This window comes from Dermacentor andersoni, chromosome 2, assembly GCF_023375885.2.
Source record: "Dermacentor andersoni chromosome 2, qqDerAnde1_hic_scaffold, whole genome shotgun sequence".
Classification (NCBI taxonomy): Eukaryota; Metazoa; Arthropoda; class Arachnida; order Ixodida; family Ixodidae; genus Dermacentor; species Dermacentor andersoni.
The window spans coordinates 189856559-189881051 of NC_092815.1; the positions used below are offsets into that span (position 1 = coordinate 189856559).

General features: G+C 45.1%; 2 protein-coding genes across 2 annotated transcripts in view; one reads left to right on the forward strand and one right to left on the reverse strand.

Annotated features, from left to right (window-relative positions):
• The window catches only part of CROT (Carnitine O-octanoyltransferase), a 220813-nt gene that overhangs the window by 12727 nt on the left and 183593 nt on the right, over positions 1-24493 (forward strand). The window lies entirely within an intron of this gene.
• Positions 20711-24493, reverse strand: part of LOC126540299 (GTP-binding protein 10) — a 28991-nt gene continuing 25208 nt past the window's right edge. The window contains exon 9 of the mRNA XM_050187101.3: positions 20711-20947. Within this exon, the coding sequence (XP_050043058.1) occupies positions 20748-20947 (200 nt within the window). The 3' untranslated portion in view covers positions 20711-20747. The remainder of the gene's footprint in view (positions 20948-24493) is intronic.

Below are 24493 nucleotides of genomic sequence, written 5' to 3' on the forward strand. Positions count from 1 at the left end.
GGCAAGTAAATTTGTGGCGGGTTCCATTTCATTGCTTCAGCGTAACTCATGGGAGCGGTGACAGGCTGCGGTAGAACGAGCACCGATAAGGCCTCGGTGATCTCTTCCTGAATCGTGTGACGGAGCATAGGAGCCAAATAAGTGGGCTGCTGCTGTGGTGGCGGGTCCGTATGCTGAGTAATGGCGAGCACTAGAGACAGCTGACGAGCCACCTCTCCATGTTCGGTTTTGATTTCTGCGAAGAAAAACGAGTGGTCAGGGACGACTGCCAGCCCCGTGAGTGGCTTGTCGCATTCGTAAGGACGCCCAGTCAGAGCTCGTTGCTTCCATATTTCGTCGTAGCTCTGACACAGTTTGACAACACAGTGTGACAGTCGGTCACAGTGAGCGGGGGCTTCGCGAGAAGCATATCTGAAAGACGTCATCGTCGATACCCTTCATTATGCGCTGAATTTTATCTCCCTCTGCTATTAAAGCGTCTACACGCTTGCGCAGGTAGACGACATCATCGATATGACTCGTGAATGTCTGAGCGGGATGTTGCAACAGAGCTCGCAAACGTTCTTCGCCGAAGCGCGCAGCTTCCGGGTGGCAGGGCTGCCGAAAACGTCCAAGAACGACGCTTTGAAAGCGGACCAGGTGGGAAAGTCCGTTTCGTGCTTCTTATACCACAAGTTTGACACGTCCGAGAGGTAAAAGATGACGTTCTTCAACTTCCTGGTATTATTGTATGTGCTGACCCTTTGGTACCATGTGAGACAGTCCTCGACGTAGGGGTCGTGGTCGTCTTTGCCAATAAGCACATCGGGGTCACTGTAGGCACCAGGTGGCCGTCGTAAGGTGCCAGCGGCCCGTGAGCGACGCGCTGGTGAACAGCGCCGCGAACGACAGAAGTCAGAGCACTGCCGCGTGAAGCAGACGACGGCACGAAGGCGATCACTGGGCTTCCAGTGAATCGCACACTGCGAGTTTTAAGGTCTGACGTACCGGAAAACGCATTTACCATGCAAGATACCATGCAAGCAGTGTGACGCGTCGTACATCGGCGAGGGCGGAAATTTTAAACGGCGCTTGAAACAACACACGAATGACGTCGCCAAGGGCCGCACAGCCGCGAACGCCCCGGCGGAACGCCGCGAACTAACCGAACACAGCATTGACTGGGACTCGGCAGCCATCATCGCAAAAGAGAAACACTTAACTGCCCGTTTGCTTTTCGAATCATACAACATTCAATCAACTAGACGCACGATACACAAGACGCGGGGTAATCTTCCCGAGATATGCACACGTACGCTGCGCCACCTCACCCACAAATTGCCGCGTGGCTATGCGGATCATATCTTGATATCTTGATCATATCTTATCATATCTTCATGATATCTTGATCATATCTTCATTGCGATCAAGGGACCCGTACGGGGCCCGAAACGCCACGTTCGTTATTTTTCTTTTCTTCTTGGCGAGTGCACGATTTTTTTTTTGACACCCGCTACTTAATAATATGCCAGTCATTACGTCCACTTCAGGCAGTCATGCTGAATTATGGCAGCTGATAACTATCTTGATGACGGTGAACACAAGAGTGCATTGATTTGTGTACTACTGACACACTCTGTAATGGTTGTCCACAGAAGGTGCCAGTGCTTGTGCAATGAGAATATGCTGTTATCATGCGAATGGTGTTATTAAAGTGCGCGCTTGTTGTTTGCTAGGCTGGGTTGCCAATGCCCCCAGACGAAGGATAACAAAATACTATATTGGAGAAGAAACTGTCACTCACGCTATTTATCACTCACAAGTGATATGACAGCTGACAGAATATTTCCACCACATCACATCATCTAGTATTGAACAATTTTAGTTGCTGAATCTTACTTTGCCTATATATTGCTGGATAACTTACAGAAATATTTATTTGGGACCCCTGCCATGTATGAACGAAATACAGTTGTGCCACGTACACCTGCATGGCTTTCTCAGCGCCTGGCTGTCGGAATGCTCTGATACTATAAAAACCTACACACTCCCGTGTTCCTGCTGTGATCAAGGAACATACTATGTTTTTGGTCGCATGGCAACACCCATTATCAGCAACGCCAATTAATAAAAACAATGTGTTTATTTCTAGTCATCCGCAACCAAACCAAAACTTGACTTTCTCTTCTTCGTCCGAACGAAACATTTTCAGCTAACCTATGTTGCTCAATATAAATGTCAATAAACCTACACATTGTTGCTTCACTTGTATTGCAAGTGCATAAATTACGTGCGAGTGCACCCCTGTTATGATGCACGTGCTTACCATGTAGTGGCGCTCAGTTTAAAGTAGAGAGAAATCCCCCCCCTTGACTGCTGGCAATAATCATAATGAGTTTACTTTGCACTTAAAGAGCCCTTCATCAGGCCCCATTGTAAATTTCACTTATACATTGGAAGTTGTACAACAGTCTAGAGAGCGTTTACACTCAAGAAATTGGCTAATTATTAGACGAGATAGAAGGCATTGAAATGTTGCATCGCCGTGCTGCCAGGAGGCTATCTTTGTTTGCCTCAAATAGTGTCTCGCAAACGAGATACTTTCTCTGTATGCTCCCATACCTGAGCCGAGGGACCGCATTACGTTTAGGTCTTAAGGCGTGCCTTCATGTTTCTTTTCTTGCTTTTCTTTTTTGCTGTACGGCCCTCTCCAGTGACAGTTCTGCAAGCTTTGCATAGGATGATCTACCAAATTCTCATGCCACAATCAGTGATCTTGCAGGCACTGCTTCTTACATAGAGGAAATTATCGGTGTGGCCTTGATTTGACGGCAGGAAGTGTGACTCTCTTGAGAGGAAGGGCACATGACCCATGCTGCAGTTTGATACTTTCAGACGCGATCGTTAGTCAATGATCTATGCAATGGGCTTATCCGTTTACAAGGGCGAAGCATAGTGAAGGGCCCTTTAAGCCATAACTACTTAGTACAGGGACGTGCATATTTCGCTTAAATATTTTGAAAAAACGTTTTGCACTTATTGCTAAACTTCACTTGCTCAAAGTTCGCAAAGAGATTGCATTTTAATATCATCCAATGTAACACATGGCTCAGTTAATGGCCCGGTTTAAAAATATGCAAAGCTGTTTTCACTTATAACGATGCAAGCTGCTGCCGAGACAGCACTAGAAATAAACTTATTCTGCCGCCTGCCGGAAGCTGCATACAGCAGTTGTTCAGGAAGGGTTGCCAAGTGCTGCTTACTCCTCTGGAACACTAAATCTAAAAACATTACTGTAACACCAATGCATTTCGTTGGAAACATTACGAATGCATATCTCGAAACAGGTGTCATCCTCAAAATTCGTTCGAAGTGGATCTCACTTTCGAAGTCCCTGCCTACAATTTGTTAATTGCAATGTGTGCCACAACAAAACTAGATTAAAAGTTCATTATTGAGAATTTGTTAATTAGTACAGCTATGCATGTCTGACTTGTTCAGTTCGATTGCTTGTGCAAGTAATGCGCGCCTCAGAAAGCAATCCAGGTCATGAAGCAGAATCGTGGTACATGTCACGGGTGATATTTAAAAATTCTCTTAAAAACAAAAACAAAAAAAAAACTCGGCATACCGGCCCTACGAAAGTGGATGTCTAGCTGAACTTTTGAGAACCACCCCTACAACTGCTGAGGGGGTCTGCAATGCTTTATGGCTTTAGAGTGATGGTACCACATACTTGTGCTATTTTAGAGTAACGGTAGGAATGGGAGTAATGCTAACTTTCACAGCACGCCGCCACTTATAGCGGTGCTGCAACAACATTGAAATCGGTTGCTACGCTGGAAATTTTATATACAAAAGACTAGCGACGTCCCACCACACGTGACAAGCTGGCGTCACCACGGCAGCTTGCGCAACAGTAATCTTTGCCGGAAAACGTATGCGGGGAACGTTACCTGCTTGGCATTGCTATCACGAGCGCTTGTCATCAATTATGTGGTGCACATGCTGGTTTTGACGTTGGTCTTTATTGAACTGTACGCTGTTCAGTATGTTATATGCCTGATTCCAAAGAATATATGCGCTGTTCACTTCATTCTGCTGAGTGCTTGTAGCCTCCGCCTTACGCGGGGCTATGAGCCATTGCATTTTTTGCTTGTTTTCGGGGGTACGACTGCTTACGGGGGTACGAGCCATTGATGACTACAGTTTTTTGCCAACAGATGCGAAAGCATCACGGGATCCCAGCCATATACAGCTTTGTTCTAAAAAAAGGAAAGACCATCCATGGTACTAGTGGTCGTCAACCAGAACCTCGATTGGAAGCACATAGACATTGACATAGACAGCGTCAAAAGTCAGCATCACGGTTTCGAAGTGCAAAGAAATTGACGCAAATGCTTCACTGTTTAGTGCCAGGAGTAAGCAAGGCCGTGGAGGCCGGCACGGGGAACTTGAAGAACCACTGATTAAGTATTGCAAACAAGCGAGAGTTTCCGGCGTAATCTGTTTATTTATTTATTTATTTATTTATTTATTTATTTATTTATTTATTTACTTATTGTACCCTCAGTGCTTTAAATTAAAGCATTGCAGAGTGGAGGACATAGAACGAGCGCTTACAAATTTGACAAGGAGCACTTTACAGAAAACAGAAAATCTGAAAGCGCAGCAAAAAAAGAAAGATAATGGCATGTTGTCATAAGGTTCATGGAATGCCATGGTGACACACAGGCCATTGCGCTATGCACGGATACACGCACCAACGAAAAGGAAAAGAAAGAAACGGTCAAAAAAGTACAAATGTAAAACCAAAAGGAAAAAGCATAAAAAACACCTAATAAGTTCATCTCGGAATTTTTATGGGTTAGTGATACTGGGAGTTGAGGCGGGCAGATGATTTCAGTCACCGCAAGTTTTGGGTAGAAATGAATGGGAATATGTTAGCGTGTTTCATAGAGGAATATAAACTTTGCAATGGCGATCAAGGTCTGAATACATGGAAGGATCAGGCTGTATCAAGCGCGATTTAAGTACGTGACTGTGATAGCAGATCTTCGGGAAAAACCAGAGGCGAGAGAATTTTCTGCGCACGACGAGGCAACGCAGATTAAGGCTCTTTTTCATGTAAGTTACACTGGATGTTCTATAATAGAAAGTATGAAATGTATTGAGCGATTTTAAATGCTTCAAGATTGTTGATAAGTATTACCGCGCCACGATCCCATATGGATAAATCATACTCGAGCAAAGGATGGACGTAAGTGACATGTAGCTGTTTCTTTCATGATGATGGTGCACGAGAAAAATGATGCTTTAGGTAACCGATCATACGATTCGATTTGGATGTTATGTAGTAAATTTGATCAGCCCATGACAAAGAGTAGTGTGCATAGCAAGATAGCTAAAAGTCAGAACAGATTCAAACAGGATTGCGTTCAAAGAAGAGTAGTCAGGGAGAGGAGCGTGGTTACGGGAGACACTCATTGTTTTACACTTGCAAATGTTAAATTGCATTTTCCAGAGCTTGCACCAATTCTTATATTATCAAGGCCTCGTTGAAGGGGTTTGATGCCGGCACGATTTGTAACTTTCCGGTATATAACATAATCGTTTGATGTAATGGTTCTGCGGAAACTCGCAAGGTGGAGAGAAGTAATTAATTAAGGGAAATTAAGACATCCACCCAATCGTAGCAATTGCTACAAAGGAAACCCATACGGTTTCCTTAAAGAAAAGCCTCGCAATTGAAAAATTCGTCCTGGTCCGTGACTCGAACCCAAGACCACCGCTTTTGCGGGGCAGCCGCTCTATCATCTGAGCTAACCAAGCGGCTAGCAGAAGGCAGGACGAAGTCCAATTTGTGAACAACTCCAAGCAAAGGCAAGAGTTTGACGTAAAAGCTCTTCGGAAACCCGCAAGGTGGAGAGAAGTAACTAATGAAGGGAAATTGAGACATCCACCCAATCGTAGCAATTGCTACAAAGGAAACCCATACAGGTTCCTCAAAAGAAAAGCCTCGCAATGTCACCCTGCCATCTGCTAGCCGCCTGGTTAGCTCAGATGGTAGAGTGGCTACCCCGCAAAAACGGTGGTCCTGGGTTCGAGTACCGGACTAGGTTCGCCCTGCCATCTGCTAGCCGCATGGTTAGCTCACATGATAGAGCGGCTGCTCCGGAGAGGCGGTGGTCCCGGGTTCGAGCCCCGGACCAGCAAGAATTTTTCTTGAGCTGCGACGCTTTTCTTTCGAGGAACCCATATTGGTTTCCTTTGTAGCAATGCTATGATTGGGTGGATGTCTCAATTTCCCTTAATTAATAACACAATCGTCCGCAAAAAGACAAGTGGATGAATTCATATTAGGTAAATCGTTTATATAAATTATAAAAAAGTAGTGGGCCTGGAAAAGAACCTTGGCGAATGCCTGGACGCACGGGCACCTCAGAAAGATCGCTATCACTAGTGGTAACAAACTGTGTGCTGTTAGAAAGAAATTCTTCAATCCACTGGATCAATAGCGGGTCATTACGTAAGTGGCGCAGTTTTATTACAAGCAGATGATGATTAACCTTATCGAGTGCTTCCGCAAAGTCTAAAAAGATGCAGTCACTTTCCTCACCTGTATCAAGGACAACATTCAAATCATTAGTAAATATGAGTATAGTTGTGTTTCGCATGAAAAGACCTTACGAAAGCCATGTTGGGAGCTGTGGAAAAAGTTATTTGAGTCCAAGATATTAACATGATGGGTGTAAATAACCTGTTCCATTAGTTTACAAGGAACGGACGTAAGAGAAATACAGCGGTAGTTAGGGAGATTATGCTTGCCACCAGAATTATGAAAAGGAATTACCGTTGCTGCTTTCCAGTCTTCCAGAGTCTTTCCAGAGACTGACAAAGAAGCTTGACAACAAAGACCGCGCAAAGAGCGATGGAACGAAGATTGCTAGGCATAACGTCAGAAACAGAGCGGTTTGGATCAGAGAGTAAACGGGTATAGACGATATTCTAATTGATATCAAGATAAAAAAAATGGAGCTGGGCAGGTCATGCAATGCGCACGTTAGATAACCGTTGGACGATAAGGGTTACAATGTGGGTACCAAGAGAAGGGAAACGCAATCCCGGACAACAGAAGACTAGGTGGAGCAATGAAATTGGGAAATTCGCGAGCGCTAGTTGGAATCGGTTGGCGAAGGAACAGGGGTAATCGGTGATTGCAGGGAGAGGCCTTCGTCCTGCAGTGGACATAAAACAGGCTGATGATGATGAAAAAATAGAAGCAAAATGTTTACAAATGCGTAGCTCTACACCAAAAACAGATATTGTTCTGTAAACTGCATCCGTTAGAGCACCCAAAGCGTACAAACTTGTTATATGAATTTATATCGTGCAGGAAAGTGATAAATTGTTTACAAGAGTTTTGCAAAAGTCCTACTTACATAATAATGGTATCGTTGAGAGCTTTGTATAATACAATTTCGTCCACTATAGATGTACTATTAGTTGCAATCGACACAATTTTGATATCTCTTTCATTGCGGAGAGACACAGTTGGGAACATATCTTCGTTTTCTGTAAATTCGCTATTTTACACAACAGCTTTTCTTAAGTTGGTCGCATAAATCAAAATTTGGCTTCCTACAATTACTGGATTTTAACTTTTTCTTTTAAATACAACAAACCTCATCAAATTTGGTGCAGTGGTCTTCATACAGCCCACATCTACTCCTGAACTGCTATTTGTTGTCCCCCATTCTTTTCCTTTGAGTGCATTCTATGCATCAACTTGTGCAGCCAGGAGTAACATTACTGGCAACAAACAGCACACCTATGATGTTAAAAGACTTGGTGCTGCACCACACGAGAAACAAACTGAGATTTAAGTTTATTTTTTAGCTCATAAATGCTTGTCACCAAAAGATTCCAAGACGACTCGCCGTTGCAACACACATTTTAACGACTACCTCACCAATAGCAATGCACTACTGAGATATCTTTAAGATGCTCACCCAAGCACCAAGTTCAAGCACCGTGTTCAACTTCCTGGTGTCATCCGTGCGATTATGCGTGCTCACCCTCTCGTACCATGCGAACCAGTCCTCGACGTCTTCGTCGTCGTCGTCATTGCCACTGAACGCATCGGGGTATCTGTAGGCACCACGGGGCCGACGTAAGGACTCGTAAGGACGTCGTAAGTGGTGCGGCAGCGACGTGCTGACTAAAAGCGCCGTAAACGGCGTAAGTGAGAGCACTGGCATGTGAAGCATGTGGCGGGACGAAGGCGAACCCGGCGCTTTCAGTGATTCCGCACTGCGGGTTTTGAGGCCTGGCGTACCTCAAAACGCATTTTCGTGTGCCTGCTTTTGAGAAAGGTCGCCACTTGTAAGGGGCAGGCCCCATTCATGGCACCAGGTAACAGTTAAAACTCGACCTAACGAAACCCGATTTTACGAAGTTCCCGACCTCACGAAGAAATTTCAATTTCCCGGCAAGTACCCATAAGGTCCAATGTTGTCATCAACCCGAATTAACGAAACTAGCTCGCAATAAACCCGATCTAACGAAGCTATTGCGGAAATAAATGAGTAAAAAAAAAAGCTGTAATTTCTTTCCAGTTTTGACGCAGACTGGTTTTTCTTTGAGCCTGTACTCTAACGCTATCGCGTTAAAACATCTAGGCACCCTAGTCACAGCCCTAGCTTTAACTTGACGATGACGAACGCCGCGTCCATGCCCCGAATAAAGGACTCAGCAGTCACTAGCGTTCTTCGTACCATGCGGCGCTAGGGCGGCTGCAATTGGGCCGTCCTCGCGGACTTTTTCCACGCGCAGGCGTTAGCGGCAAATTCAATGCTGCGGTACACTTTGGGTGTCGCTACCTTACAATTTTAGATTTCGAAGAACCTAAAAATCCCTAACTCGATTCTGCAAATTTCCCGATTTAACGAAATATTTCGAGCGTCGTCATAACTTCTTTAAACCGAGTTTCAACTGTATATGAAATAGAAAATTCGTGCAAATTGCGATGTAAATGCACCCCGCCAACAGAGCTCACCACGGTAGCCTAAGACGTGGAGCAGCAGCACTTGTATTCCAGATAATATCTTGATGTGCACGTTAGCATTGTGGCGTATTTAATTATATAAATACGGGAAGAGCAAGAAAAATCACCGACGATTTATGAAAAATGTATAAAATACATGCCACTGGGTATGGAGCCGCTAGTTGTGTATCACTGGGTATGTGCCCCAATAGCTAATGGGCATCTGCCACTCTTCAAGAAGCATTTTTTGGCATCAACTTGGGTCACTGCGAGTATCGCAACAATATCACATCTACACGGTGACATTCACGCTATGCCATTTTCCTTGCATATCAGGGTCGGCGTCGACGAGGTGGTCTTTTTCGGCTCCCAAAAAGCGAGTTCTTGCCAAACATGACGTTCAACATCGCGTTTGTGCTCTTTAAGGGCTATATACCCGGGAGATATTAGGCTAAAAGGCTTTTGCTGCGACCCAAGCTGCTTTCAAGAAGATTTTCTGATTTTCTTGTTAATCGTACAATGACGAAGTATTTGTCAGAAGAGTACAAAGACTGCAGTGGTTATGAGCGATAACACGCACGCTTGTGCGTGTATTACTTGACTCTAATAGCCGTCGCGAATATCAATGGTTGCATGAAACAACTGACGACGCAAGCACAGCAGCGCGATGTTCAAACCGCACGCAGGTTTCTCCTGTGCCGACGCCAACTGCAGTCGAACAGCTCTACAACGAACACCTTCAGAACAGAATGCCCTGTATAACGAAGAAATAACTCTGTCCTTGTTCTTGTGTGTGGTGTGCCCTGCGCGACATCTACAATGAAGTGACCTGTATAACGAAGGATTCAGGAGGCCCTAAGCACTTCATTATAAAGGCGTTCGTCTGTATTACACTTTTTTTTGGCAGGACTGGCACGCATACGTCACGTCCTACATACATAGCATGAGCTAGAGCACTTGTGTGAGCTCTAAATTCTGTTCGGGCACTATAATTAACGTTCTTCCTTCCGTCACGAGCGGAAACGTGTCAGTTTGTGCCATTCTCGCCACTTGGCAGCTAACGCTTTGGGACGCTGTGTTAAACTGGACCGCCATCTTCGTTGTCGGCTCTCATTCTCCAATCATTTGCTCATGCCAGAATGCTACGAAGACGCCGCGAGACATTGTACCGCCTTCGGGTTTGGCCCAGGTTGTACCGTTTCTTTCTGCCGTAAAAATTGACGGACGATTGCGATACTGCTTAATACAAGATCTACACGTGTTTTCATTTCGCGATATATTGGCTGACGCGGACGATCTGTTTCGTGCGCATACTGCAAACGGAGCGATGTGTGGGGCGACTACCTCGCTAATCGGGAGATCGCGAGAGGCAGCGCGTGGGTCACGCGTGGGCGCCATTCGCAGCAGCCGCCGCAGACAGACCTCGCGGCCCACGCAAGACGCCGCGTTTCTACCAGAAAGCTCGCCTTCGTGCAAAGCGTTCAACTGTAGCGTTTGCTGGTAAACATAACGGTTACATAATCTGCAGTTGCCGGGAAAAGTGAGAAGCAGTCGGGGATCTTTGAATGTTATCGCGTTTCACTATTAAAGGTGAAGCTTACGTCCTCCAAATTTTTTCAGCCACCTTTTGAAAAGTCCTCGTGTACCTTCCACCAGCCACTTCTGACTATAGGGCGCGACCAGCGTTTTCATTTACAGGTCTGTGTTACTTTTCGTGAATTGGGCTGGTATCGTAATGCTCTGTACATGAGGAGAAACTGCAATTCACGTTTTTTTTATCGCCTCCGGGCAGTTTAAAATAGGCCCTCAAGCTATTAGAGATCTTATTTTATTTGCAATGTTCCATGAAGACGTTTTTGTTTTGGTACAAAACTGACAAAACTGCCAAGCTGGTTTTCTCAAGACAGACACTGCAAATCATGGATTTAGCACCCTGAAACAATTTATATTCATATACTGAATTCAGAGGTTGCATCATCATACTTCAACTACCCCAGTCATGTACTAATGGCCACAATTAGTACATGACCGGAGTAGTTCGAGAAGTATGGGAGAGGCCTTTGCCCTGCAGTGGGCGTAACCAGGCTGATGATGATGATTATGATCATCGAACTTTACTGTGGACGTTCTCCTATAATTTATGTCCACGTAAAGAAACTGATATATCTCATCCATCGCGTCAAGAACATTTGTCGATGTAACATACGCATTTAACTGGCCCGGTTACTTATATTCCAACAACATAAACATACCAGTCAGCACTGCTACAAAAACATAATACTAGCAAAAACACTTTTGAGTGACACTTCAACTTTTAGAAACGTATATAGTGGTTCACTACAAGCTCAGTTTGGAACTTACGATCTGTGTCTATTGATTTTTAAATAAGGCATGTCTCGAAAGCAGTGTTCGAGCTCCTAACAAAACGCTCGATTGGATTTCCGAGGGATGTCGTGTATGCTAGACAATATGCAGCACTCTGAAATCTTGCAATTGGAATTGAACAGAAGGGGTCATGTGTACAAACCGCATTACCACACAACATTTTCTGGGGGAGTTGGTGCGTATCTGTGAACGAACAGGACGCCAGTGAGACATGCAGATGTGTACACAAGGGAACAAGTGGACCGGATTTCAATTTCGATTCACCTTGTTTACCTAATAGTTCTGGCTGGATGAGCGCCCCACTTATAGCACCTCCCCCCCCCCCCCTTTTTGTGACAAATCGTGCGCTTGTCCTTCTTGTGCATGCGTCACATTGGTTTCCCTATTACAGACACAGGCATTACGTGATACATGCAAACGAAATATAGAAGGTCGTGGAAAAAGCGTGCCGCAAGTTACAAGCCGAGTCAGCAGCGCTACATAACAACAAACGCAGCGACGTGCCAGTGACGAGCAAATTCCTAACCGTTCACAACCGATGCAAATGTACGCGCATCAACCGGTCGTGAGGAAACAATGAGAGCTTATGTTAAAGCTGCATCACAGGGGGACCTTTACACCAGGGGCGTCTACTTTACGTGATTGACGCAGCCATGACTTACTGAGATATTGTAATGCCCTGGGAGAGCCCACCACAGTCAAACACTGTTCCGACTGCCCACAATCAATAGACACTTTTCGCCTGTCCGCTATTCCCGCAAACGGGGGCAGTTTGGGCGGATTGCCGGATTTGCGTGGGACGTGAGCGGCCGGAGCGGTGCAGCCGCCTGGTGGCGTAGAGTAGCTGGTGGTGTAGAGGAGCCTGGTGGTGTAGAGAGAGTAAACACGGAGCTAAAATTGCAGTAACCCACTGTATCTTGCTTCACTGCTGGTGCAAATTTTCGCTAGCGGCGTAATGGTGAACACGATTACGCCGCTGTCAAAAATTTACACCAGCAGCTAAGCAGAATACAGTAATCGACTTTGTGTTTGTGTGGGTGAGCTTAGCACCACCAGGTGGCGCCACCAATCTGGCCGCTCACGTTTACGCCCCCGCTAATGCGGCAAACCTCCCGCGCTTGCCGGCATACCGGACGCATTAATTTCTCTAATAAGCACGAAGAACGTACTCCACCCTGTGCTACGGTGGCTACTCCGGTTCGGGCTTTTTTGCCTCTGGCAAGATGGTGGCGACCGGCTTCACTTTTGCAGAGCCGCCTCAACTCCACAAGTTTTAGTACATAAATTCCTTTGTTTTTAGCCACCCCGTCATCATCTGCGCAGCGGGCGCGCGTGACGTTGATTGGGCAAGCTGTCCGATTGTACGGTAAGTTGCTTCATCAATAATTTTTCCTACTTTATGGTGAATAAATGTTCGTAATAGTTGAAATGTTGTTAATCTGATGCTATAAAAAAGTAACCGAAATAGCGGTGTTCTTTTTTGTTTTTTATTGCGCTGCCAATAGTATGAAATAAATATATCCGTAGATGCAACTTTTACCTGCCGTGATCGCTTAGTGGCTATGGAGTTGGAATGCTAAGCACGAGGTCGCGGGATCGAAATAGGATACACAACGACAATTTCTCACTACACTCAAGCACTTCCGGCACACACCAAGCAAGTGTCGTGGCCTGCTTGTGTTACAACGTTCGCCCTGTTGACGCGAGCTGTGCGTTTAGTGTAGGTCTCGAACTTACCTTTTCGCGAGCACAATGGATCGCCTTTGCTACGTTGTGGGCTGCAAATCTAGCGATCGGCGACATGTCAAGCTGCGACATCATGTCCCTCTGCAAGGCAACATGCCAGCGTTGAGGTTGCAGCGCACTGGGCTGTGAGTATCCGATCTGCGCCACCATCTACGCATTTGCGGCCGTCACTACACGCCGGAGGATTAGTTCAAGAATAGAGAGCTCTAACGTGTCCGGTATTCCGGTCAATGCAGGCGTATTGGGCATTTTGCCGGATGGGCAGGGCCGCAAACGTTAGCGGCCTGCAGTGTGCATCCACCTGATGACGCTGAGCTCAACCAGACAAACACAGAGCTAATACAGCAGTAACCAAGTGCACTCTACTTTGCTTATGGTGTAAATTTTCGACATCAGCGTAATCGTAACACGCTGTCTTTTTTTTTCAATGTTTAAAACATCTTACTCTTGGTTACAGCAATATTAGCTTTGTGTTTGGCTGTTTGAGCTCTGCGCCACCAGGTGGCTGCATGCCGTGAAGGCCGCTCACGTGGACGCCACCGCCAATCCATCAAAACGCCCAGCTCGCCTGCGTCTTCCGGAATACCGGACACCCTCGGCGCTGCGACAGAACGCTCGCAACGCACGCTGCTTGGATAGTTCTCGCTGGGGATCGATGGTTAGGCGGCTAGCGGAGAGGTTGGAGAGGCTTCGCGCGCTGGCTCCAAGGCATCGGAAGTTGACGACACGACGTCACATCATGACGCAAAGCCAGCGCTTAGCCTTGATCGCTCGCCAAACGAGTTACGGAGGAAAAGCCCGGCTAAAGAGGAGGGTAACTTCGACTATTCGCTTAAAATGTCGCTCGAATGCTTTACTGTAGCTTCACCCTACGCCTCTACAAAATTTGTTCGAAACATTTCAGGGAACATTTAGGGTACTCAATCATTCGTTGCAATTATTTCCCACTGTTGGTGAACAGTACAATGTCACCTGCAAACCGAAATTTGTTAAGATATTGTGGTATTTCGTTTATTCATTTTGTTTTTTGTTTATTCTATTTTAGAACATGAAAAGCTAGTGCTTAAGCATAAGTGCTATGTACCATGTTGATTTGTTAATCGAAGTGGTTGCTGTGCTGGCCTGAACCATCAGGCTCACACAGGAGGCCAGGTCTACACCTAGTACCGTAGATTTAAAATGTGTGAGAATGATACCGGTGGCTGGCGCAAGTATGCTCACGACTGGCGCTTGGATACTTTGGGGCTGCATTGAGTTGGCGGTACATGAGCACTTCTATGAAGTTTTAATTCCCCCACCAGGCGACGAAACAGTGATAAGTTTCCTTTGTTTTTTATTGCGCTTCCAATAGTATGAAATGAATATATCCGTGGATGCAACTTCTACCCGCCGTGGTTCCTTAGTGGCTATGGGATTGGACTGCTAAGCACGAGGTCCTGGGATCGAATGCCGGCCACGGCGACCACAATGCAATGGATGCGAAACGCGAAAACACCAGTGTACTTAGATTTAGGTGTACGTTAAAGAACCTCAGGTGGTCCAAATTACTCCGGAGTCCCCCACTAAGCGTGCCTCATAATGAAATCGTGGTTTTGGCACGTGAACCCCCATAATTTATTTCTTTGGGATGCAACTTCTATTTGCCGAGTAGGAAAGGATGCAACTGGCATAGTTCATAACCACGCACACATCGTGGCTGCATGCACGTCGCACCTCTGCTCAGTCAAGATCGCTTCCGCTTTCTATAGTTCAACGGGTAGCAAAAAAGGGCGATGTGATTTACTGCTTGTAGCGCTCTCGACTGTCATTCGTACATGTACTGCAGCCAAGTACTACACACTGGTTGTCCGACCATTTTCTATGAGCTGATACCACGTAACTATTTCACTGAACGAGCTAAAACTTCCCTAAATTGTTCCGCACCACATGGTGGCAACACGTACAAGCAGCGCCGCACTCACACGCATAAACCAGAAAGTACACATACTCTCCACGCCCTGGTTGCCAGGCCTTTCACCCTCATCAAAGGAGAAGCGTTATTCGAGCAACCTTACTGTGTTCGCACACTCAGTTTCCACAGCTGCTGCCTTCGTTGATTATAAAATAATGGTGTACGTTGCCAGGATTATTTCCTCTTTTTTACAGCGCAGCTCTAAAGCGCCTGTTCCTGCGTTGAGCGTCGGCGCACCTCGGCGACCAACGACGTAACGAGCGAACGTGGAGCGCAGCGAGATCAAAAGAGAGCGCGAGGAGGAAAGTGGAGGAGGAGTGTGCTGTGAAAGCATGAGGCGGAAAGTGGAGTAGGAGGGTATTGCGAAGGTGTAAGAAAAGGGTAGTGCCGCTCTACGGCGACGATGGTTACGAGATGGCACCAGAATAGCACGCGTCGTCTGTTCACCAATGACATACGGCGAGCGCGCGTCCAACAATACTATGTACTGGGCGTATGAAAGAAAGTGCCGCATTAGCGGAGGTCTGTTTGCGGCGGCTGCTGTGAATCGCACCCACGCGTCACCCACGGGCTCTCGTTCGCGATCTCCCGATAAACGAGGCCGTCGTGCCACACTTCGCACCGTTTGCAAGACGCCGCACGAGACAGATTGTCGGCGCCAACCAATATATCGCGAAATGAAAACACCTATAATCTGCGCTCAAATTTGGCATTGGGGTGTATCCTAATGTTGATGAATTTTCGGTGAATGGGGGTGGGGGAGGCAGGTGGAAGTTGTCTCACGCTGTTGATCCCACCCCCTTTCCACGCCAGAGTTGTTCCTGACTAAGCTCTGCTATAATATCTGTGTTGCCATTTTAGCATATTTGTCACTAGATTTAGTGACATTTTGGCCTATTTAGCAACTGGCCAAATTTTTTGGCGACGTGACAGAACTGGCGACATTTTAGCGACTTTGCCGTTACCAAACTTGCTTCGAAAATTAATTTCTAGAAGACATTTATAATTAGGCAGCCGAAACAGGCTGAATGGTGCATGGCCTCTGTGGCCATGACGAAGCGAGTTTGATATAAGCTTGTGGAGGCCTTAGTTTGCGGCCTCACATATTGCTCACAATATATGTTTTATTTTATTTTTTTTTATTTTTCGTGGAACCCATTACAATGAATGAATGGGGATGCAGCAGTTTCACTAAGCATTGATAGTGGACACTGGCAGGCGTAGCAGTAAGTTAAATTAGCAAAACATTTATAAATAAATATTGTGCAAGGCTTGCAGCACCACAAGGTGCATAAGAACTAGGACAAATTAGCTGTATGAAAGCATATATTGGAGTGGTTGGGAGAGTTCACGCGAACTGGACCGCAACACCTTTGTTTCTTACTTCATTCGGACATACATACATACATGCATGCATACATACATACATACATACATACATACATACATACATACATACATACATACATACATACATCTTTATTTCAGCAGCATACCATATAGCACAAGGAGCTTTCAAATGGATGCCGTTTGAAGTGGTGGTCGTTTCCACAGTAACATGACGAAGACTGTGTCGCATAATTTAATATTTTTTGTGAGCACCAAAAACTAGAACGTTGCACGCATGACATTGACCAAGTGCCCCTTTGTGATAGGAAAATCGGGTGATCCATCTTCTTTTAAACAGTTCTGGATTTGTAACTTCCAAAATCTGAAGGCAGGCACAGGATTTCAGCTGTCATCGTGCATTGATTGTTTAGCTACACTAGTAAAGTAAGTCATGTACATCGTGCTCATAAGTTTACTGTTTATTAGATTCATCACATGCAAGTACACTAGCTCAACCTGAAACGCCATATTAGCTCACGTTATATGTTTCAAGAACGCCAACATTATTGAAAAATCACACGACTGTTTTAGCACTATTTTAACCATTTCAAAGCAAGACTTAAGTAAACAGTTAGCTACTTCTATGTATCCGCTTAAGAAAGGTTGGCAATACTAGTAGTCATACCACGTGGTACGAGGAATATCAGCATTTTTTCTAGCACTTAACGTAGAAAGGTGGAACAAAATGAACACAAGTTGAAAGACACACTGATGCGCGTGCTTCGACCTCAATTCATTCTGTCTGTTTTGCACAAAGTTTCTGCGCAACTAGAAAAAATGTCATATATCAACAAGGCCAAAACTCAACCCGCGCTAATATGAGCAATATCGATTTTTAAAATACTATTGTGGTTCTTAGGAACGTCGACCCTCTTTGACGACTCACTGCCTGTTGTATTATGACATAAAAAGTCAGAGTATTTGTTTTTTCAACCGAAATTTGATGGCTAGCTAATAATGTGTCAGTGATTACTTCTACTTCAGGCAGTCATGCTGAATTATGGCAGCTGATTACAATCTTGATGATGGTGAACACAAGAGTGCATTGCTTTATGTTCTACTGATGCACTTGTAAGGGTTATCTGCAGAAGGTGCCTGCGCTTATGCAATAAGAATATTGTTGCATATGGGTCGCAAGCCCCAAGGGTAGCGTTGGCCTGGCGGCCTGGGGCACAACTGGAAGCATCCGAAGGTCCTGGCAAAGCATGAGTCGACTGCTAACAGAACAACTTGTTTATTCTAGCATCGCAAAAGAGCGGGCGGTCAGGTCGACCGAAGTGGGGAGACGGGAGAGCACGTTACTCGACAGAAGAAATCGGAGCCTCTCTCCTGGCGTCCGGGGGCAGCTGCTTTTATACTGTCGGAGTCGCGGGCAAGAAGGAACGTCTCTGGATGAGGCCACATGACGGCGGTGCTCGGGCACGTCGAGACTAGGTGACGCATCCGCCGGGCCGGCGCCGGTCAGACCTCCTCGCTTCACACTTGGGGAGCTCCTCTCCCCGGCTGCCGCGCCTTGACAGGCGTGGGCACCAACATGCACACACACACACACACGCACACACGAATACACGTGGCATTGAAACATGCCTGGACGCGCTTGGCGGGGAGGCGTTGCGGCAGCGCTGAACCGGCCAAAATGTCCGCCGCTTTGAACGAAGCCCCGGCGTCCGCTGCATCCGCGCCGGCTATACCGCGCGTCGTAGGCGAAACGTAACAATATGCAGTTATTATGCATATGGTGTTATTGAAGTGCTCGCCTGTTGTTTGCTAGGCTGTATTCCCAATGCCCCCGGACGAAGGATAACAAAATACTATATTGAAGAACAAACTATCACTCAACTGATAAAACAGCTGACATAATATTTCCACATCCAGTATTGAACCATTTCAGATGTTCAATCTAATTTTGCTTATATACCTAGTCGAATCTCGTTACTACAAACCAAACATTAATGAATTTCTCAAATTTACGATTGTGAAAAATTCCTGCCAGATTGCCTATATTTTGAATCTAAAAATATTTCAGAACAAGGAATTGCAATACAGTGCATATTTCCGAATAATGCATGTAGTTTATTTTCCCCTTTATAACAGAGGAACATCAGTATTACAAATTTGGCTAAAAGTAACAGCGCAACAACTCTCGCGTGAAACAGAAACCGCAGGTGCAGTAGCTATTATCATCATCACCATGTCACCATAGCTGTCAGCATCACCATGTTGAGTGTCAACTGCATCACCATAAACTTCAAGAACTTCACGACAAAGGTTTGGCGATGTTTGTGCGAGATCCAACGATGAATGCAGCTAGCGACGGCGCCAAGAAGAAGCGAGAGCAGTTTTTGCTGCAGGACAAATTGGATGTATTCCAGCAAATTGACGCAGGAAAAAAGCAAATCAATGTGTGCAGACAGCGTGGCACTGCTGCATCGACCATTGCGATCATTTTGAAAGACTGAGACAAGATTGTCAAGCTTCACCTGGAATCACAACTCGCTCCTACGAGGAAACGGCTGCGATTGGGAAACCTTCAAAATGTGGACTAAGCTGTTCTCACGTGGTTCAAAGATGCCAGACTGCAAAACCTTCTCGTGTCTGGTCCAATGCTTCAAGAAAAAGCATGCGAATTTGCCGATGCACTTGAAAGAACTGGGTTAGATGGCAGTGTGGGTTGGATTTTCCATTTCCACCAAAGGAACGGAATAACTTGGCAGGTAGTCTCGGGCGAGGAAAAGGCTGCTGACAGAGAAGGCACAGATTCCTGGCGCAATTATTCTTTTCTAGAGGTCGCTGAACCGTATTCTGAAGATGATATTTTCAACGCGGATGAGACCGCATGTTTTTATCAGCTCCTGCCAGATCGAACGATGCACTTTAAAGGGAAGCAGTGCAAAGGAGGGAAGAAATCGCATCTTCGCCTGACAGTCCTGCTCTGCTGCAATGCAAGAGCATGAAGAAAATTAAACCGCTTGTCGTAAGCAAGTACGTGAAGCCTCGCTGCATGAAAAACGTCATATCGTTACCGTACAACAACTGCGCCAACAAACTAGCCTGGATGAGCAAAGAGCTCTTTTCCGAGTGGCTACACAAACTCGACGAACAAATGAGGAGGGATGACCGAAGAATTCTACTGGTTGTCGACAACTGCTCTGCTCACATTGTGAATGTTTGCTTGACGCACGTTCGCTTGGAGTTTCTACCACGAAACAACAGTCCTTGCTGCAGCCCCTGGACTAGGGCATTATAACGTCTGAAAGCAGAATTATGTAAGCGCCTTTTGCAGCGGTTGATTATAAACCTCCGCCTAAAGCAGCCGACTGCAATCAATATTCGTCCACGCAAATGCTCACAGGAGCTTGGTGGAACTTGAAGGTGTCCACCATGTGCAGGTCTTGTCAAAGCGCCTGTGCAGCTTCATGACCTTGGAGGTGGCTGAGGACAACCCAGGACACCTGTGGACCGAGGTTGCGGAACTGCTGCCCGCCGTCTCTTTCTTCGACTATGTGGAGAGCGACAGCACAGCACTAATAACGGCGGACCTGACAACCAAAGAGGTTGTTAACTGCACTCGCGACGTCTCCAGTGATGATGCAATATGACTGTGGGTCACTGAACACAGAAGATGAGATCATGTCAAACATTCATGTTTTAGCGCACATGAACAGAGTCCGAACTTTCATCGCTCGTTGCAATGACGTACCCAATGAGGTATTGCACAAAGTGGAAGATGTAGGCACGTTCCTAATCGGTCGTGCGTGCAGCATGCGCCAGAAGAAAATCACTAATTTCTTTAAATAAAGCAGCCTTGAAGTGCGTGAAACATATTTATTTGAGAGTATGCCCGTCTGCACACGCATCTACTGCCAAGGTATGTCATTTTCATACCTAGGTTGGCCCACTGGCTTATAACTGCAATTTTTTTATTACAACAATATTTCAAAATAACCAACGATTTTTAGCGGTCCCCGGTATTCATTATATCAAGATTTGACTGCATATTGCTCGATAATTTACAGAGATAGTACTTATTTCGGACCCCGCTATGTATGAACGAAATGTGGTTGTGCCAAGTACACCTGCATGGCATTCTCAGCAACTGGCTTTCGAAATGCACTGACACAGTAAGAACCTACACACACCCGTGTTCCTGCTGTGACCAAGATACATACCATGTCCTTGCTCGCATGGTTAAACCCATTATTAGCAATCCCAAATAATATAAATAAAAGGTTTATTTCTATGTATACACAACTAGATCAAAACTTGACCTTCTGTTCTTCGTCCAAATGAAACATCTTCAGCTTTCCTATGTTGCTCAATATAAATATCAATAAATGTGCGAATTTTCTGCTTCACTTGGAGGGTGTTCTTGGCGTCTCGTGCTATAATGGGTATGATTTCATCAAAGTGCATGAGAGTTGATGGCCTGATGTCTTCATGCAATGAGGATGCTGAAATGCATAAGAAAAGGAGTTAGAATTGCATTCTGCTGCATAGTAATGGTATTTCACAAAAAAGATTGCAAGTGCACAAAATACATGAGAGTGCACCCCTGTTATCATGCACCTGCTCATGCTACAGTGGCGCTCTGTTCAAAGTGGAGAGAAATCCCCCCACTTGACTGCTGGCAATAATTCTAATGAGTTTACACCCCACTTAACGAGCCCTTCTGCAGGCCCCGTTTTAAATGTTACTTATATGTTGGAAGTTGTAAAATAGTCTATGGAGCATTTCACCCAAAGAAATTATTTAATTGGCTAATTGTTAGACGAGGTAGAAGGCATTGAAATGTTGCGTTGCCATGCTGAAAGGAGGCGAGCTTCACTGCGACACTATTTGTTTGCCTCAAATAGTGTCTCGTAAATGACACTCTTTCTCTGTATTCTCCCATACCTGAGCCAAGGGACCACCTTACGTTTAGATCATCAGGCTTGCCTTCATGTTTCTTTTCTGTATTTCTTTTTTTTTTTTTTGCTATATGGCCCTCTTCCTGTGGCAGTTTTCCATGCTTTGCATAGGATGATCTACCAAATTAACATGTCACAATAAGTGATCTTGCAGGCACTGCTTCTTACATAGAGAAATTTATGTATGTGACCTTGATTTGATGGCAGGAAGTGTGGCTCTCTTGAGAGGAAGGGCGCATGAGCCATGCTGCAGTTTGATACTTTCCAGACACAATTGTTAGCCCATGATCTATGCAAGGGGCTTGTCTGTTTACAAGGATGAAGCATAGTGAGGGGCCCTTTAAGCCATAACTACTTACTACAGGGACCCGCATATTTCGCTTAAATATTTTGAAGAAACATTTTACATTTACTGCTGTATTGTTCTTGCTCAAATTTCATAAAACAATTGCATTCTGATGTGTACATCATTCAATGTAACACATGGCACAGTTAATGGGCTGGTTTCAAAGAAAAAAATGCGAAGTTGCTTCCAATTATAATGATGCAAGGGATTGCTGAGACAGCGCTAGCATAAACTTATTTTGCCGCCTGCCGGAACCTGCCCAAAGCAGCTGTTCAGGAAGGGTTGCCAAGGGCTGCCTACTCCTCTGGAACATTAAATCTAAAAAAATACTTGCCAATGCCCTTGGTTGGAAACTTTCAGGATGCATATCTTGAAATCAATGTCATCCTCACAATTCTTCGGAAGTGGATATGACTTTCGAAGTCGCTGGCTACAATTCGTTAATCGCATTGTGTGTCATAATGTAACTAGATTAAAAGTTCATTAGTGAGAATTTCTTAATTAATAAAACTATGCATTGTTTCATATATTCAGTTTGATTTCTTGTACAAATATTGTATGCCTCAGAGGGTAATCCAGTTCAAGAAGCAGAACCATTCCACATGCCATGGGTGATATTTAAGAATTCTGTTAACAATAGAACAAAAGCTCGCCATCCCGGCCCTGCGAAAGTGCATGTCTAGCGGAGCTGTTGAAAACCACCACTACAACTGCTGAGGGGGTCTGCAATGCTTTATGGCTTTAGAGTGATGGTAGTACTACATACTAGTGCTATTTTAGTGTGTTCGTAGGAATGGGAGTAATGGTAATTTTCCACAGCATGCCGCCACCTATAGCGGTGCTGCAACAACATTGCAATCAGTTGCTAGGCTGGTAATTTTATATACGAAAGGCTAGGGATGGCCCACCCGACGTGGCAAGCTGGCGTCACCATGGAAGCTTGGGCAATAGGAATCTTTGGTGAAAAACGTATGTGGTGAGCACTGCGTACTTTGCTTTGCTATCACGAGCGCTTATCATTAGTTATGTGGTTCACATGCTGGTTTTGAGGTTTGTCTTTATTGAAACGTATGCTGTCCTGTATGTTATATGCCTGATTCCAAACAATGCATGCACTGTTCACTTCACTCTGCTGAGTGCTTGTAGCATCTGCCTTACGCGGGGCTACGACCAATTGCACTTTTCGCTTGCTTACAGGGGTACGACTGCTTATGGAGGTATGAGCCATTGATGATGATAGTTTTCTGCCAACAGACGTGAAAGAATCACAGGATCCTAGCCATGTACAGCTTTGCTGTAAAAAAAGACCAGATATAGTACTAGCGGTCGTTGACCAGAACCTGGAGAGAAAGCACATAGACATTGGATGTGAGCAGTGAATCCAAAAAAATTGACGCGAATGCTTCAGTGTTTGGTGCCAGGATACAGCAAGTCCGTGGAAGCCAGCATGAGGAATTTGAAGAAGCACTCATTAGGGAGCAAAAAAAGTGAGATCTTCCAGCGTAACCTCTTTATTTATTTATTTATTCCTTCATTTGTCTATTAATTTATTGTACCTCCAAGGCTTTGCAGCATTGCAGTGGGGAAGGGCATAGAAAGAACACTTACAAATTCGAAAGGAGCACTTTACATAAAACAGCAAAAAAATCTAAATGAAAGATAAGGGCTTGTTGTCATCAGGTACGTGGAATGACATGGTGACACACACATCAAAGACACATGCGCCAAAGCAAAAAAAAAGGCAAGAAATGTAAAAACACAAAGACAGAAACCAAGAAAAAAAAAAGGACCTGTTCATCCGGAATCTTTCTGGGTTAGTAAAACTAGCAGTTAAAGTGGGCAGATCACTCCAGTCACGGCAAGTTTTGGGTAGAAATGAATGGGAATATGCTAGTGCGTTTCCTCGAGGAATATAAGCATTGCAATGGTGATCAAGGTGTGACGATATGAAAGGAGCAGGCTGTATCAAGTGTGATTTAAATATGTGATTGTGATAGCAGATTTTCTGGAAAAGCCAGAGGCGAGAGAATTTTATGCATATGACAAGGCTAGGGAGCTTAAGGCTATATTTTATGGTAGTTACAGTGAGTTTTCGATAATGGTTTGAAAATATGAAACGTGTGGAGTGATATTTAAATGCTTCAAGCTTGTTAAGTGTTACCTGGCCAGGGTCACATAGGAATGAAGCATATTCTAGCACAGGATGGACGTAAGTGATATGTAGCTGTTTATTTAATGATGATGGTGCAAGAGAAAAATTATGCTTTAGGTAACCAAGCATATGATGGGATTTGGATGTTATGTACCGTATTTACTCGCATAATGATCGCACTCGCGTAATGATCGCACCCCTGAATTTTGTCGCCAAAATTTGATTTTTTTAATTTCCCGTGTAATGATCACACCCTAAACTTGCCGAAACAATATGTCTGCCCAGTCTAGCTAATAATGATCACGCTTACCATCTGTCGAATGCTATGCAAACGACTCTTCAAGACAAACCAAGCGGTGTGCACGCACCAAACATTCTTTGATGCCCCATTTAATTCCTTTCATCACTTTCCGCACTTCCATGACAAGAAAAAACATACAACCAAACTTGCCTTTATTATGTGTAGGCTTTATAATGGTTGTGGTCAACAACTACAAAAAAGGCGCCTTTCGATTCTTCTCGTCTGCACTCGTGGGCACGCAACAAATCACGAGAGGCAACGATAGCAGCCACGTTCACACTGATACGTTAG